The 16,630-nt window shown below is 33.7% G+C and overlaps 1 protein-coding gene across 11 annotated transcripts in view; it reads left to right on the top strand.

Annotated features, from left to right (window-relative positions):
* LOC105496640 (protocadherin related 15) overlaps window positions 1-16,630 on the top strand; it is a 1,825,405-nt gene that overhangs the window by 1,780,283 nt on the left and 28,492 nt on the right. For all 11 annotated transcript variants that reach the window (XM_071069550.1, XM_071069551.1, XM_024797557.2 and 8 more), the window contains 2 exons: window positions 7,786-7,962; window positions 16,379-16,597. In XM_071069550.1, the coding sequence (XP_070925651.1) occupies window positions 7,786-7,962; window positions 16,379-16,597 (396 nt within the window). The remainder of the gene's footprint in view (window positions 1-7,785; window positions 7,963-16,378; window positions 16,598-16,630) is intronic.

Below are 16,630 nucleotides of genomic sequence, written 5' to 3'. Positions count from 1 at the left end.
AGCAAACAAACAACAAAGAAATTAAAGAAAGGATCAGAGTAAGAGTAAGTAATTACAGAAATGCTGCAAAGGCCTGTATAGTCCATATCGAGTAATCACAAACTTGACTTTCACCTTGTTAGGGCCAAAGTGAAAGACGCAAACAAGCTAAACAAAAAGAACAGATTCAGTTACAAAATTAACAAAACCATATCTCTTCTGGTACAAAAGAACTCCTTCTAAATCTGATTCCAGATTAGGGGAAAATGTTTTTATCTTGTGGGATACCACAGAGAGGTTACCATGTAATGTAATTAACAAAATGTTCCGTGGCTGGAGCACCATTTAGGTAGAGTCTAGGTAGAGTCCCTGTGGGTCTGTGTTAATGGAGGAAAGAAATTCAGAACTGCAGGAACTGCATTCCTGTATTTTTATCCCTCCAGCCATCTGCAATGCCTGTTGATTCATTTAGCAAAGCTTTTGAAAAAATATTGATAAGGACTTGGGGTGGAACTCTCTATGATGCTAGATAAATATAAGCCATTTACCTGAACAAAAGGCTAAGTAGGGTTTATAATCATGAAATCTGAAGAGTTCTTGTAACCATCACAACAAATAGCTAACATTTATAGCATGCTTCATATTGGTTAGATTATGTGCATTTAATGCATGTAGTCTCCTTAACCTATCGTAGAGGCTCTTTGAGGTAGGTTTGATTACCCACTGTATAGATAAATTCCCTGAAACTTTGAGAGGTTAAGTAATTTCCACGAAGACCCAGTAGTGGAGTTTTAATTTTAATCTACATCTATCAGCCACCAGCAGACGGAGTTCCCTCTGTTACATTGCCTCTTAGGAGGCAAACCTAATTAAAAACCCAACCCATCTTTTCTTGAGAGTAAGCTGAGCATGCAAAACCTGAAATTCTCATCACATGGTAATTTTAACTCAACTTATCCACACAGACAAATGGGTAATTGAGAAGATGGCTGCTGCAATAATTTTAGTGTAAAGAGTAAATAAATTAAAAGCTAAATCGACCATGAGTAAATACCTGTCTCATCTATAAAACTATCAGTAAACACCTTACACTACAGTTTTCCATAATGCAATTTCTCGTTGAAATTAATTGAAGATGTACATACAGGTAACTGGATAAGGTAATGCTGTAAATTGAAATTTAAGGGCATCTACCAAAAATAACTTGGCTTGAGAATAAGTAAGTTAAGCGAATCAGTTGTTTATTGACACTCTTAGTTTGTGATTTTAAAATAATGCTATCTGCATAGGAAAAAAAATCAGTTAAATAAACCTTTCAGCATTTATTCTAAGAAAGTTATTTAGATAAACTTTGTATTGGACATTAATTAGTATGTGGTACTATACTAAAATATGTTACATAAAATATATTAGCTATATTAACATATTTCTTTAGAAGTTTTCTGTTTTTAAAACTTTTTCTAAAGGTGACATTATTAAATAAACATTAACAGGAGTATGTTATAGAGTATTCAAAGTAAAGTGGAACAATAAAACCTTAAATTAAAATGTAATTTTTGTTCAATAATTGTAATTATCATTCAAATTTAAAATATTTTTTTTTCACTTTTTAGAAGACTAATCAAAGCCAGTTTTCTGTTTTGAGAATGTTTGACATAATCAGATACTGTTTTGCTTCATACTTGATTGTACTATTTGCATTTTAAATAGGTATATTGCTACCAAGAAGTCAGATTCAGGGCAATTTTTGGCATTCACTTTTAATTATGTGTGTGTGTGTGTGTGTTTGTGTGTGTGTATACATACACTATTGATATAACCTAGTTGTGCGTATTTTTGGGATATATGTGATATTTGGATTCATATATATAATGTGTAATGATAAATCAGGGTAATTGGAATATCCATCAACTCCAACATTTTTCTTTGTATTGAGACCATCACAATTCTTCTTATGTAGCTATTTTGAAATATACAATAAATTTTTTAACTATAAATTACCTGCCATACTGTTGAATACTATAACTTATTTATTTTCTCTATCTGTAATTTTGTATCCATTAACCATCTTATCATTATCCCAATCTTCCTCCCCTTCTCAGCCTCTGGTAAGCACCATTCTACTCTCTACCTCCATGAGATCCATTTTTTAGCTCTCACATATGAATCAGAATATGTGATTTATTTCTTCTGTGCCTGGCTTATTTCACTTTACATAATAACCTTCAATTTTATCCATGTTTCTGCAAATGACAGGACTTCGCTCTTTTTTATGGCCAAATAATATGTACCACATTTGCTGTATTCACTCATCTGTTGATAAACATTTTGGTTGATTCCATATCTTGGCTACTGTGAATAGTTCTGTGATAAACATAGGCATGCAGATATGTCTTCAATATATTGATTTTCTTTCTTTTGGATGTATACCTAGCAGTAGGATTACTGAATCATTTTATAGTTCTATTTTTAATTTTTTGAGGAGCCTCCATACTGTTTTCCATAATGGCTGTACTACTTTACATTCCCCCCAATAGTATATAAATCTTCCTCCTTATCCATATCCTTACCAGCATTTGTGATTTTTTTGTTTTTTTGATAATAGCAATTCCTGTTGGGATGACATAATATTTCATTGTGATTTTGATTTTCATTGCCTTGATGATTGGTGATGTTGAGCATTTTTTCATATGCCTATTGGCTTTTTGTATATATTCTTTTGAGAATTGTCTATTCGCATCTTTGGCCCATTTTTATTTATTTTATTTTATTTTTATTACACTTTAAGTTCTAGGGTACATGTGCACAACGTGCAGGTTTGTTACATATGTATACTTGTGCCATGTTGGTGTGCTGCACCCATCAACTTGTCATTTCCATCAGGTATAAATCCCAATGCCATCCCCCCCCCGCCCCCTCCCCATAATAGGCCCTGGTGTGTGATGTTCCCCTTCCAGAGTCCGAGTGATCTCATTGTTCAATTCCCACCTATGAGTGAGAACATGCAGTGTTTGGTTTTCTGTTCTTGCGATAGTTTGCTGAGAATGATGGTTTCCAGCTGCATCCATGTCCCTATAAAGGACACAATCTCATCCTTTTTTATGGCTGCATAGTATTCCATGGTGTATATGTGCCACATTTTCTTAATCCAGTCTGTCACTGATGGACATTTGGGTTGATTCCAAGTCTTTGCTATTGTGAATAGTACCGCAATGAACATACGTGTGCATATGTCTTTATAGCAGCATGACTTATAATCCTTTGGGTATATACCCAGTAATGGGATGACTGGGTCATATGGTATTTCTAGTTCTAGATCCTTGAGGAATCGCCATACTGTTTTCCACAATGGTTGAACCAGTTTACAGTCCCACCAACAGTGTAAAAGTGTTCCTATTTCTCCACATCCTCTCCAGCACCTGTTGTTTCCTGACTTTTTAATGATTGCCATTCTAACTGGTGTGAGATGGTATCTCATTGTGGTTTTGGTTTGCATTTATCTGATGGCTTTGGCCCATTTTTAAATTGGATTATTTGGTCTTTATCAGTTGAGTTCTTTATATATTCTGGTTATTAATCTCTTGTTGATTAGATAGTTTGCAAATATTTTCTCTTATTCTGTAGGTTGTCTCTTCACTTTGTCAATTGTTTCATTTTCTGTGTAAAAGCTTTTCTGCCTAATGTAATCCCATTTGCCTATTTTTGCTTTCATTGGAAAATTCATATTTCTTTGGAGTCTTACAAAATCTTTGCCCACACCAATGTCCTGAAGTCTTTTCCCAATATTTTCTACTATTAGTTTTACAGTTTCATGTCTTATGTTTAAGCTTTTAATCCATTTTGAGTGGATTTTTGTACATCAAAAGATCGTATTTTGTTCACTGATATATCCCACGTGTATGGAATGGCATCTGGCCCAGGATAGGCATTCAATAAACATCTTTTGAAGGAATGAATAAATGAAAATTTTCCTACTTAACACTTGCCTGAGTTTTGCTATAATTTTATGACACAGTCCTGAATCCAATTTAACTTTTTACATTTTTAAACTAGAAAATATAGATTTATATGAAGAATTTTACCATGAAGTTAGAGAGGAAATAGGGAGTTAAATGTATTTTTTAAAATATAACTCTATTGTTCTTTTATTCCCATTATAAAGAAATTTAAGCAATATAATATATGAAGAAGAAAGTTATAAAAGGTAAACTCAAAATCATAACATCCAGCTCTAAGCCTTATTAACATTATATAAACATCACTGTGGACATCTTTCTTGATATGTGTGTGTATGATACAAATATTACGGGTTAGATAAACATCATTGCAAATATCTTTTTCTTTGTGTGGGGGGCTATAGGTATATATGTAAGGAAATCTATGTACATATAGGTAATGAATATAGATATAGAAAATATTTAGTATATAGATACAGACAATAAGTGAAAAGATAGATTTTTACAAAATGTGTTCTCATTTAAAAGGTATTAAATTTAGTTTTACATAAATTTACAAGAAAAAGATACAGAAGTAGTTAAGATTAGGCTATATCTCTTTTTATCATAAGATAGACTTTATCCCAAAAGATCTTTAAAAGTTTAACAAAAAAGTGCTCAAGGTGAAGACATTATTGCATGTTTTAAATGACATAATTTGTTTTTAGATTTATTTTTTTCATTGTTCCCTGCTACCATGAAGATATTAGTACAGTTATATTTTATTCGACATCTAATTTTTTTTTTATGTGCACAACGTGTTTGTTACATATGTATACATGTGCCATGTTGGTGTGCTGCACCCATTAACTTGTCATTTACATTAGGTATATCTCCTAATGCTATCCCTCCCCCATCCCCTCACTCCACAACAGGCCTCAGTGTGTGATGTTTCCTATCCTGTGTCCAAGTGTTCTTATGTTCAATTCCCACCTATGAGGGAAAACATGCGGTGTTTGGTTTTCTGTCCTTGCTATAGTTTGCTCATAATGATGGTTTCCAGCTTCATCCATGTCCCCGCAAAGGACATGAATTCATTCTTTTTTATGGCTGCATAGTATTCCATGGTGTATATGTGCCACATTTTCTTTCTTTCTTTCTTTTTTATTATTATACTTTAAGTTCTAGGGTACATGTGCACAACGTGCAGGTTTGTTACATATGTATACTTGTGCCATGTTGGTGTGCTGCATCCATCAACTCGTCAGCACCCATCAACTTGTCATTTACATCAGGTATAAATCCCAATGCAATCCCTCCCCCTTCCCCCTCCGCATCTAATTTTTTTAGTGACATGAGTCTGCAGTATTGCACTGAGAAATAGAAAAGAACCCAAGCACAATAGATCTGTTTCTTCACTGTAGGATGGCACACAATTAATCTATGCATATATGAAGGATTTCCTTGGAATATGTCAAATCAATGCCAAAATACACCAGAGAAGGCATAAATCGTTAGAACAAAGTATTGAGACAGCCACCTATTGCATTGTATTTAACTATGTACTCCTGTTTGTGTTTTGATTTGTGAACTGATTATACTAGTGAAAAAATATACTTTCCTATTAATTCCACAAATTAGTTAAAGGTCTTGAATGAATTTGAGACAAGGAAGAAGCTTATTAATGGAAATATTTAAGTCAAATTAATAAAAATAATATTCATTTTATAGAATAGTTACTGTGTGCTAGGAACTGTGTAAAAGCTTTATTTCATTGAATGCACATTCAACCCCATGTGGTACATTATTTACTTGTTTTCTATTTAAGGAAACAGAGATGGCCAGATATGATGCTCATACCTGTAATCCCAGCACTTTGAAAGGCCGAGGCGGGCAGATCACTTGAGGTCAGGAATTTGAGACCAGCCTGACCAACATGGTGAAACACTGTCTCTACTAAAAAATACAAAAATTAGCCAGGTGTGGTGGTGCCTGCCTGTAATCCAGGCATGAAACAGGAGAATCCCTTGAACCCAGGAGGTGGAGGTTGCAGTTAGCCAAGATTGCCCCATTGCACTCCAGCCTGGGTGACAGAATGAGATTCCATCTCAACAAACAAACAAAAAAAAAAACCTGACACTTTGAGAGCTTAAGATTACTTGTCTAAGGTTATGCAATTGATAAGCAAAGGAAATCAAAACTGAAGCCAAACCTCTGTGCTCCTCAATATTATATCATTATTGTTTGTGCCTCCTACAAAATGTCAAGAGTATAGTATGGTTTGACTCCGAGGCCCCTTATTTTTGTTAAATGGCATAAATCTCTCAGGAAAAAAAATCCGAAAAGCACAGTCCAAATGATGTTAGACTATGTCTCTGAGTACATCCATTATCTTCAGGTTTCCAGTTTGGTTTTTTTTTTTTTTTTTTTTGAGATAGAATCTTGCTCTGTTGCCCAGGCTGGAGTCACTGCAACCTCTGCCTCCCAGCTTCAAGCGATTCTTCTGTCTCATCTCCCAAGTAACTGGAATTACAAGCATTCAACTATTAACTGGTATTTGCCAAGTGAATTCGTTCCTCCTCCTTTTTCCCACATCATCTTTTCTTTAGTCTACTTCAAGAATATCATCAGAAAAGAAATTGCAAAGCCGAGAGACCAGTGGGCGTGGTGTGGTGACGAATCTTCAATAAGACAGATTTCAACAGTGCTGGGTTACAAACATTTAAAAACAAGCAAACAAACCAACATTTCACTGTTATTGGTAGTGTCTCCTGGCATGCACTGGTAGAGCCATTTCCTCCAAAGTTTATAACCTCATCATTCTAGTAACAAGGACAAACCAAGCACATGCAAGACTCTTAAGGCAATATACTTTCAATAGAGCAAGAAATATGACAATTGTGGCATTAGAAGGAAAAGTTATTTTCTGATGTATAAAAGAATTTGAGAATATATTGCCCTTCTCCCCCAAAAAAACCTCCAAGTATAGACTCAAAAAAGAGCATAGAGTCTATAAATTTAAGAATGTTTATCATATATAGTAATTAAAATTAAGTTATTTAAATTTAAACATCTATAAATATTGAATTATATGTTCTTAATGTTTATATACTTGGATTAATAATATAAAGTTTTTAATAAGGAATGGGACATTTGTGAAATGGTAATAATTCATACTTTCAATTAAAATCCAGTAATGCGATGGGAAAATTATTTATTGATTAACATTGTCTCTGCTTTTTAAATTGAATATCAGTAATTTATACTAGATAGTATATGTTGTTTTTATTCACCTAAATAGTGTCTGAGATTTGCATGCCATATTTTTATCTTAACGTGGTTATCCTTCCATTGCAAAATATCTCCACATTCTCCCATTGCTGTGATTCTGCAAGGATTTTTATACCTTTGGGAAAACAGGCATCCTAGTCCTGCGTCTTAGCATATAGCTTCGTGTCATGTGTCACAGACTCTAGTGGGAGATGTAATTTATGACACCAACCATGTGAAGTCAAGGGTTCTAAGACCCCATGTCTCCTATAAAGTATAGACAGCTTTATTTGTACAGCATATTTGGCATTTCCCATGAGCCATGTGAAAGCTCAAATGGTATCATAAATTCAAAAAGCTTAAAGTTAAATAGGACATGGTTGGTGACCTTTTCTACCTTATTCAGCTTCTAGCATCATTGGGAGCTAAATGCTGAAAAAATATAGAGAATGTTTTTCAAGGGTTTATGTTCAGTAAACATTAACAAAAACCAGGCTGTCATCATTTTTCATTTACTAAATGTCTTTTCAAATTGAGAGTAAATTTTTTTTCCCCAGAAAGCCCATTGGACTGTCATGTTTGTACTTCGCTTGATTTATAGGATCTTGGATCGCTATGTTCAGGATCAAATTCCTGGTGCCAAGGTTGTAGTGGAGTCCATTGGTGCTCGCCGACATGGAGATGCCTTTTCCCTAGAAGATTACACCAAATGTGACTTGACTGTCTATGCAATCGACCCCCAAACCAACAGAGCCATCGATAGAAATGAGCTTTTTAAGTAAGTATTTTGTGTTATCTGTAACAGCTCTTTGGTTACAATAGCAACCATAGATGCTTCTGATTTGAGGTTATAAATACTTAACGTTTAAAACCCACCAAATAGTTGTTGAAAGTGAAGTGTAAGCGAAGAAACTGAAACAATACCTAGGGTTCTCATGCCTAAAAGTTTTCAGGTCTAGGTGTGGGCTACAGTGACTTCAGAGGGCCCATTTTCTTTATAGGCATCAAATGACCTGTTGTACTTATGAACAAGGAACAGTTCCTTGAAGTCACCTGCTGCCAGCTCTGCACTCTTGCTCAAGGGCCCTGGCTATTTGTGAGGAAAGCACAGATTCTTAAAGTGGCAGTTTTTCTGCAATGATTTTCATCTGCTTGCATTTTAAGAAGAAATCCAGCTTTCTTACAGGTCTACTAAATCAGCAAAAGCCAGTATCTGTTTTTTTCTTTAACTTAGAGGTGGAGAGCAGGTGGGATAATCATTCCCATTTAAGTTAATGCTGTATGTGAAATTTATCCTAGCATGAACTTAAATATTTGAGTTATAAATCCTAAAAATAAATAAAATGCACAATCTTAAACAAAATCCTGCTACTTACTTTCTTTGGATGTTATTCGAGCACACTTGAATACTTAAAAAAAAAAAATTGTTAACAGATTTTTCTTTACTCTAGTGACACCTAGTGTCCAACAGGGTCTTGGAATGAAATTCTATCTAAATGAAACATTTTTAGTTAAAAATATATATTGATATACAATCATAATAGCTTATATGTGCCTGTATATACTGTCATGCCAAACTCTATAAGTAAAACATCATAATTTAGTTTTATTTGTCTATACTTTTTAAACAGCATATAAATATATCCATATACACATTTACAAATATATCTATATTATGTGTATGTAGATTTATTTATTTTGTAAATACCTATTTATTCAATTTTTATTAAAATTAATACATTCTAAATTTAGTTTTATTTTAAATGTGTTCATCAACAAAATTTCATCACTTCTATTTTGGCAATAATAAAATAACGATTTAATATCAGCCAAAATTTTTTAAAAAACAGTTATTTAATATGTTACTCATCATTTTTTTTTCTTTTTTTTTTTTTTTTTGAGACAGAGTCTCACTCTGTCGCCCAGTCTGGAGTGCAGTGGCATGATCTCAGCTCACTGCAAGCTCCGCCTCCCGGGTTCACGCCATTCTCCTGCCTCAGCCTCCCGACTAGCTGGGACTACAGGCTCCCACCACCATGCCCAGCTAATTTTTTTGTATTTTTAGTAGAGATAGGGTTTCACCATGTTAGCCAGGATGGTCTCGATCTTCTGACCTCGTGATTCGCCCGCCTCGGCCTCCCAAAGTGCTGGGATTACAGGCGTGAGCCACTGCGCCCGGCCTCATCAATTCATTTTTAATGGATATTTGGGCCATGTACAAAAGAGGACACTAATTGTGGAGGAAATATAGATGAATGAAGTAATAGCTCTCACTCTGGTTTTATACTCACCACCAAAATGAAGCAACATTTAGATCTACCAAGCCAATTTTTTGTAAGTTTTATTAATTTAAAAAGTTGATTTAGGGATAAACTTTCAAAGTAATTCATATATTCTTTCCATTAATTGTCAGAAAATTAACACATTTCTTTTTTATGTGAATCTACCTGCATTCTCTGGTTTTTGCATACATTAGTTTTGTTTTTAAATTTCATGATTGATTGAGTTTAGCGTGTTTTTACCTGAATATAAAAATATGTATTATATTTGGGCTAACTTTAAAGAGTAAAATAATGGTGATTAGAATTCGAATTTAACTGGCAAACCTTCTAGTGATTAAATATTTGGGGGAAAAAAGCCACTTGGGTTTCAACTGACACCATGAAATACAAGATCAACACCTTTAATTCTAAATAAGTTTTCCCAAACCCAAATTATATTATGGACAGTAAACATCTAAATTCAATAAAATAACTATCATAGCCAGCAGGCAAGGAAAAAACAGAGAATATATATAAATCATAAAATAAATTTTTATATTGAAGAAAAGATAGAATAGCTATGAAATATGAAAATTTTGCCTTAGCAGTCTTCACCTTGAAGTATTACAATAAGCTTAGAGTCACTGGTCTATTCGAAACTCTAGAATTGTTTCTTGAAAGATTTTATAATAAAATTGTATACACATACATATACGCGTGTGTGTGTGTGTATAGTGTGTGTGTTCCAAGGTTGATAATGCCTAAGTATTAGTATCTATTCTGTAGTTGTGAGAGTTATTGATTATTTAGTTTTTAACACTGAATAAATGTACTAGAACCTTAAGATGCCTGTTCAGGTCAATGGAAGTATTCTCTCAATTTCCTTTCATCTTAAAATCTAAGCTTCTGAGGATATTGGAGTTCTCAGGTCAAAGGATTGGAAATCATAATAATAACAATTTGTCCTGGGAACGAACTTTGATTTGAAAAAAAGATTTTGACAATCAAAAATAACAAAGCTCATAAATGCATAGAGAGGACTGGAATGACTTTTAGTGACATGTTAATAACTTGTTTGGCAAGCTTATTGGTATTTTATTTTTTTATTTTTGGTTACCTGAATTGCTTAGATTTCTGCAATAATTATATATTACTCTTATCCTGCTTTTTTATCCTTGTAGTTCTCAACTCTTTGGAGCTGCATTTTTGGTTGGTTTTATTTTGAGTTTTTTGCTTTTTTATTTCTGGAATATTCTCAGACATTTTTTCTAATGTTTCTTATGCCCATTTTCCCTTTATTCCTTTTCTGGGATTCCAATTATAATTTGCTTTTTCTCATAACTTTTTTTCTGTTCTGACTCTGCTCCCCTCCCCCACACATATACACACACAGTTTTTTCTTTGTATTTTAGTGTGAATAATATTTACTGCCCTATTTTTAAATTCACTGATTCATCTGTGTTAGCCTATTGATGAGCACACTGAAGAAATTCTTCATCTTGTTATCTTTTCAGAAAGATATTTCTAGCATTTCTATTAGGTTATTTCTTATTTCCACCACTCTACTGAATTTCTCCATCGCGTCAGGCATATTTGTGCTTTCTGCTATTCTGTAATGTGTTTCAATCAAAGTTCCTGTCTGATAGTTCCAATATCTGGGTTATCTCTATCTGGCTCTGTTACTTCATTTCTTGAAAATGGTTGTTTTATATTTTGTAGCCTTTTTGTGTCCTACTTGGTTGAATGCCAGACATGGTATGGAAGAACAGTAAGGAGTGAGGTAAATAGAGTTTACGCCTGTAAATGGACATTACAGGCATTTACTCTGTTGAGTAAAGCTATTCAGGAATTATTTGGATTTTGCTGTTGCAATTGTTACTTCCACTGTGCCAAAAGCTTCCAATTCTTCTATTGGTGGAATGGTATCAATTCATTCTTAGAATAGAGACTGCATGCTGTAGGATTTTCTCAGTCTTCTTACTCAGTCCTCAGTTCTCAGTGTTCTCTACATGCTTGTGCCACAGAAGAGGTTCTGTCCACACTCTGATCTGTCCCACAAGGTTAACTGCTCCTCCTTGTTGCTGCGTTCCACTCTTATAAGGAAGAGATGGAGCATGGAATAGGGGTTCCTCTGTTCTCCTTGTACAGCCTGCATGTGTAAGCCCTGGTGTGGGCTTTCTCAAGTTTTTTTCCCCCTCTTTCTTATGGCATCATGGCAGCCATCCTCTGCTTCACATTTATGGGGATCTTGGGTGCAAGAGAATTTTCTGCCCCTTCTCAATCCACAGTAGACCTCTACTTTGTAGTGGTACAGGATCTTAGGCCTAAGAGGACTTCCAGCTCCTCCCCCAGGGGTAGGGGATTTTTGCTTATACCTCTTTTCCAGAAGCAGTAGACCTTTGCCTGAGCACCAGGAATGGGCACACTTACTCCTCTTCCCTATAATACTTACCGTCCTTCTTTCATATGACATAAAGGTCTGGGGAATTGCATAAGAGTTTCTGCCTGTGCACCAGTCTTAGCTGATTTTTTTCTTATTCTTATACCATGAAGGAATATTCTCCTGTGTCCTGCCTTGTCCTCCAATCTATCTTAAAGAAATCTATGCAAACAAGTTTTTGAATGAGTGGAGACTCCCCTTGTGTTTGTGGGTATCTATAATGCTAACCTTATTTATTACAATTTTCGCTGTTTTGTTTTGTTTTGTAGAGACACAGTCTCACTTTATTGCCCAGCCGGGTGTCAAACTCCTGAGCCCAAGTAATCCTCCCACCTCAGCCTCCCAATGTGTTGAGATTACAGGCATGAGCCACTGTGCCCAGCCTAGGGCGGCCACTTTTAACCTGTTCTGCCAAAGGTGAAACAATGTATATGGTCTCATCTCACCTTGAAATTATCCTAATTGTCACTCAGTAGAATTTGGGGGTTTTTTTGGCTCACATTTTGAATTCAGCTCAAGGAAATTTATGATTTTAGTATTACCTGGCATTTTTTGTCATTTTGTTGTTGCTGTTAATAACCATATTCTCTTGTGGTTTTCTGCATTCTACACAAAACAGAACATATTACTTTAAAATATAGTTTAATTAAAATTTTAAAATAAGCAAATACATTTTAGCTTGTGTATCTGTCTTATATCCAGCCTATTTAAAAATAGTATGTCCAAATAGTAAGAGAAAGATGGAGAAGGCAGAAAAAGACTCTAGACTCTATACACTGCCTTTAAAACCACAATGTTTAAAAACACACTTAGACCTTAAACAGTATCTGATTACCAAACTCTGATAAAGCATCTTTCCATGTTCTAAGTAAAAAAAAAAAAAAAATACACGTAAAAATTCAAAACACTGAAAATCCAAATCAATGGAATGCTAATTATTAGAATCTAGTTAAACAGTTATGGAACTGTGAAAAGAAAATAGTTGATGATCTAACCACGATTTTCTTGATTAAGCAGAACAATCTTACGCAGTGCAATGAATGTGGGTAGATATGTTAACCATTGCCCACTCTGTAAGCCTAAATTGTGTAGCTACAAAGCAAATAGGCAGTTGTCCCTCTACTATATGGAGTACAATCTCCTGCTCCTCCTTTACTTATTTCTACATTCATATGTACATTGCAGTATCAAAATCAGCATCATCAAGGTAATCAGTCATGAAGGTGACATGCAGGGTGGACTATTGATTATATATTGTATGCTGAGTAACACAACATTAGCCCCATATCCACCAATGGAGGAAGAAATACATGTTTGCATGTGCTTGAGAAAATAATAAGACATGACATTAGTTTAGCAACTTATCTCATCTCAGGATAACATAACAGTAATCAATTCATGTTGGCTACATCCTGGGAAGGGACCTGTATACCTTGCCCTTAGAATTACAAAAGGTTTGCATACAGTAACTGAGTACACTGAGATAAAAATGACGAGAAAAAAACCACGTTTCTGTGTTGATGCTGGATTTGGATAGATCTATCTATTTTTTAAGATAAGTAAGCAGTGGATAAACGGGATCAGCAAACAAGATAAATATGGAAAATCAGGAAATAACAACCTAATGACCCAGAGGGAGAATATATAACTCTGGAAGTTTTCTCCTACAGAAACCATTGGAAAACAGTTTAACATTTTTAGTAGAAAACAGAATGGTATGGATTGGTGAAATGGTGTATGTGTTTTACACAGTCTGAATCCTTCTCCTGTTTCTGGTAAAAGAACTTCACCTTCTCTTGTGAGAATTGACTCTTTCCTACATGGTGGCAGTCTTTAATCAAGTGCCTTCCCCTCAGTCCAACTGGAGTATAGTAGTTAACCCTCTTCTGTGGTTTTGCTTTCTTCAGATTCAGTTACCAGTGGTATAATACAATAAGATATTGACAGAGACAGACAGAAACCACATTTGCATAACTTTTATTACACTATAGTTCTATAATTGTTCTATCTTTGTTATTCGTTATTGCTGTTAATATCTTACTGTGCCTAATTTATAAATTAAATTTTATCTTCTAAAATCAACTGAGCACCTGGATTCAATCTTTCCTGAAATGAGAAGACATGTGAAAACTAAATTGGCAACATGAAGTGTATCCATTGAAAGCTTATGCAATATTAAGAAAAAGGAAAAAAGATATAAGTAATCAAAGAGATCAAAATATATTTATAGGACAATTAAAATACAACCTGATAATAGTTATTTCTGAGGTTAAAATTGTAGTATGTATAACAGAAGCAAAAAAATCAAAAAAAAAAAGAATTAAATAGTTTATTATATTACAGGCAAAAATCAATGAAAAGGTAGCCATGTTTCTTTGAATAGTATCTGAATACTGAATATGTTTAAAAATCACTGAAACAGATATAAAAATATCTTACTCATAAAGGAACAAAAATTAGGTAAGCCCTGCGTATGTCATTTGCATGATAAAATGACAAAAGTCAAGGGAACCAAATTCACTGTTTTGTAAGGGATAATGTTATGACTCAAGAATTTTTACCCAGGCAAGTTGTTTTAAATACACAAAGTGGACGAAAGATAGTCTAGAGCAGGTGTGGATTCAAAAGTGATCCATTATTCTACTAAAAAAATTGCTTATGACATCACACTGATAAGTGAAAATAAGTAAGTAATAGGGCTGTTGTAGTGTAAAAGACTAACAAATCTTACTTTAGAAAGTTTGGATATGAAATCCAGGAATCCAACAGAATTTTGATCTGTCAACTGAACTCCACATTTTAGGGGTTATATTCTTCCCTTAAATTAATGATCCTCTTCTGGATCTGATTCTTCCTAGTTTTAATAATATAGTTCCTGTGAAGCAATTCTTGATCTACACCTCATTTAGAATCTCTTCCTTTATCTGATTAACAATTCAAACAAAAAGTTTTACTATTCTATTTCTAGTAATCATAAAAATGGCTAAGTTTTTATTTTCTTTTAACGTGTAACAATGAGCTTGGAAAATTGCTATAAAAAGTACCTTTTTAATCTATAAAAGCATTATCTATTTAAAAAAAAGCAAAAAAGCATTCTAATTGCCACATATGTGATATGAATTAGTTTATGAGTTCTATATGTGATGGAATTCATATGTAATACCAGGCACTTATATTTTTAAGCAATGAACAGTGTGTTAACGGGATTTAAAATCAGTGTGGTCACTGAGAATATTAAAATTAAAAGCTTCAAAAGGGCATAAAATAGACTGAAAAAGTGTATAAGCATGGCATTGATTATATTTTGATAGTGAAATTTAGGACCATTTTAATTTTTTCTTTTGCTTTTTTTGTGTTTTCTGTATTTTTCAACATAAGCACTTTATATATGCAGTATAATCAAGTATATAAAATATTTAATACCACCCCTCCAAAAAAAAAAAGATTATACTTAAATATACCAAGATGTTAGCAGTGATTATAGTTATCTGTAGATCATGGGACTATGATTAATTATATTTTTCTTGAACTATTTTTGTTTGCCAATGTTCTATAATAAGACATTTGACCTTTATGGTCTATTTAATTGTATTAAAAACACAATTGTTGCATCAATATGTAGAGCTTATAAGGGACTGTTCAAAAGTTCCCAAGGAATTATTAAAAAAAAAAAACCTGCTAATTATGACATTAAATACATAACAAAATTTTTCAGTCTCATCAGATTAGGAACAATTATTCCTTGATTCTCTTCCACAATTCAAGATTCGTAGTTGGAATTGCATTATTTAGAGGAAGGAACTGCATTGACTACCACTTCCTGTCATTCTTACAACACCGATATACTACCTGCATCATTTATTTAGTCTTTTTTTCCTAGGCAGAAAGGCTTTTTAAATGTCTTCACCCTTTGACCATAAAACATTGTTTTGGTTTGAAACTTGAGAATGTTTACATTTAAGATGGCGTTATGGCAAACAAATACAGAATTTGAGTCTGAAAACTTAGTTGGGTGCCTCAGATTTGTTTTTGTAACTGTATAGCTTTTTGGCCTGCAATAAATCAGTATTGTAATGTTCGATCTTTACAGGCTTATTCTAAGGACCCAAATAATGAAATGCATAAATATAATGTTAAACTAGGGTATATAATTTAGGATATTATACTATATTCCATCTAAAATCTTGTTAAATTATTTTGACACAGTAATATTAAGCTTAATGATACTGATAATTAGATTTTTTAAGTCTATAAGCATAGCAAGTAAGAGCTGTGTTTTTAAGTATTTTTGATATTTATATACAGATGTGTAATTACTCTTCTTTATTGCTCATGCTTTTTATATATGCTTTTCTTATTATTCATGAGACTTCTGACTCAGCTTGTGTTTCAATTACAGAAAATTTTAAAAGATCTCACCAAAAGAGATTTTATTTTTAAAATGTTCTTTCTCTGCTAGCATCATTAATTTTACTATTTATTTAACAATAAAGATTTTTGGATGGCAAACTGCTTGATATCAATAAAGACTTTCAGCCGTATTATGGAGAAGGAGGACGCATTCTGGAGATCCGGACTCCAGAGGCAGTGACCAGCATTAAAAAGAGAGGAGAGAGTCTAGGATACACAGAAGGGGCCTTGTTGGCTCTGGCCTTCATCATCATCCTCTGCTGCATTCCTGCCATCTTGGTGGTTTTGGTCAGCTACAGACAGTAAGTATTCAAGGATGGTAAACATGGATAGTT

Source organism: Macaca nemestrina, chromosome 9 (assembly GCF_043159975.1).
Source record: "Macaca nemestrina isolate mMacNem1 chromosome 9, mMacNem.hap1, whole genome shotgun sequence".
NCBI classification, from domain to species: Eukaryota; Metazoa; Chordata; class Mammalia; order Primates; family Cercopithecidae; genus Macaca; species Macaca nemestrina.
This window is presented reverse-complemented; position numbering and strand designations above follow the sequence as displayed.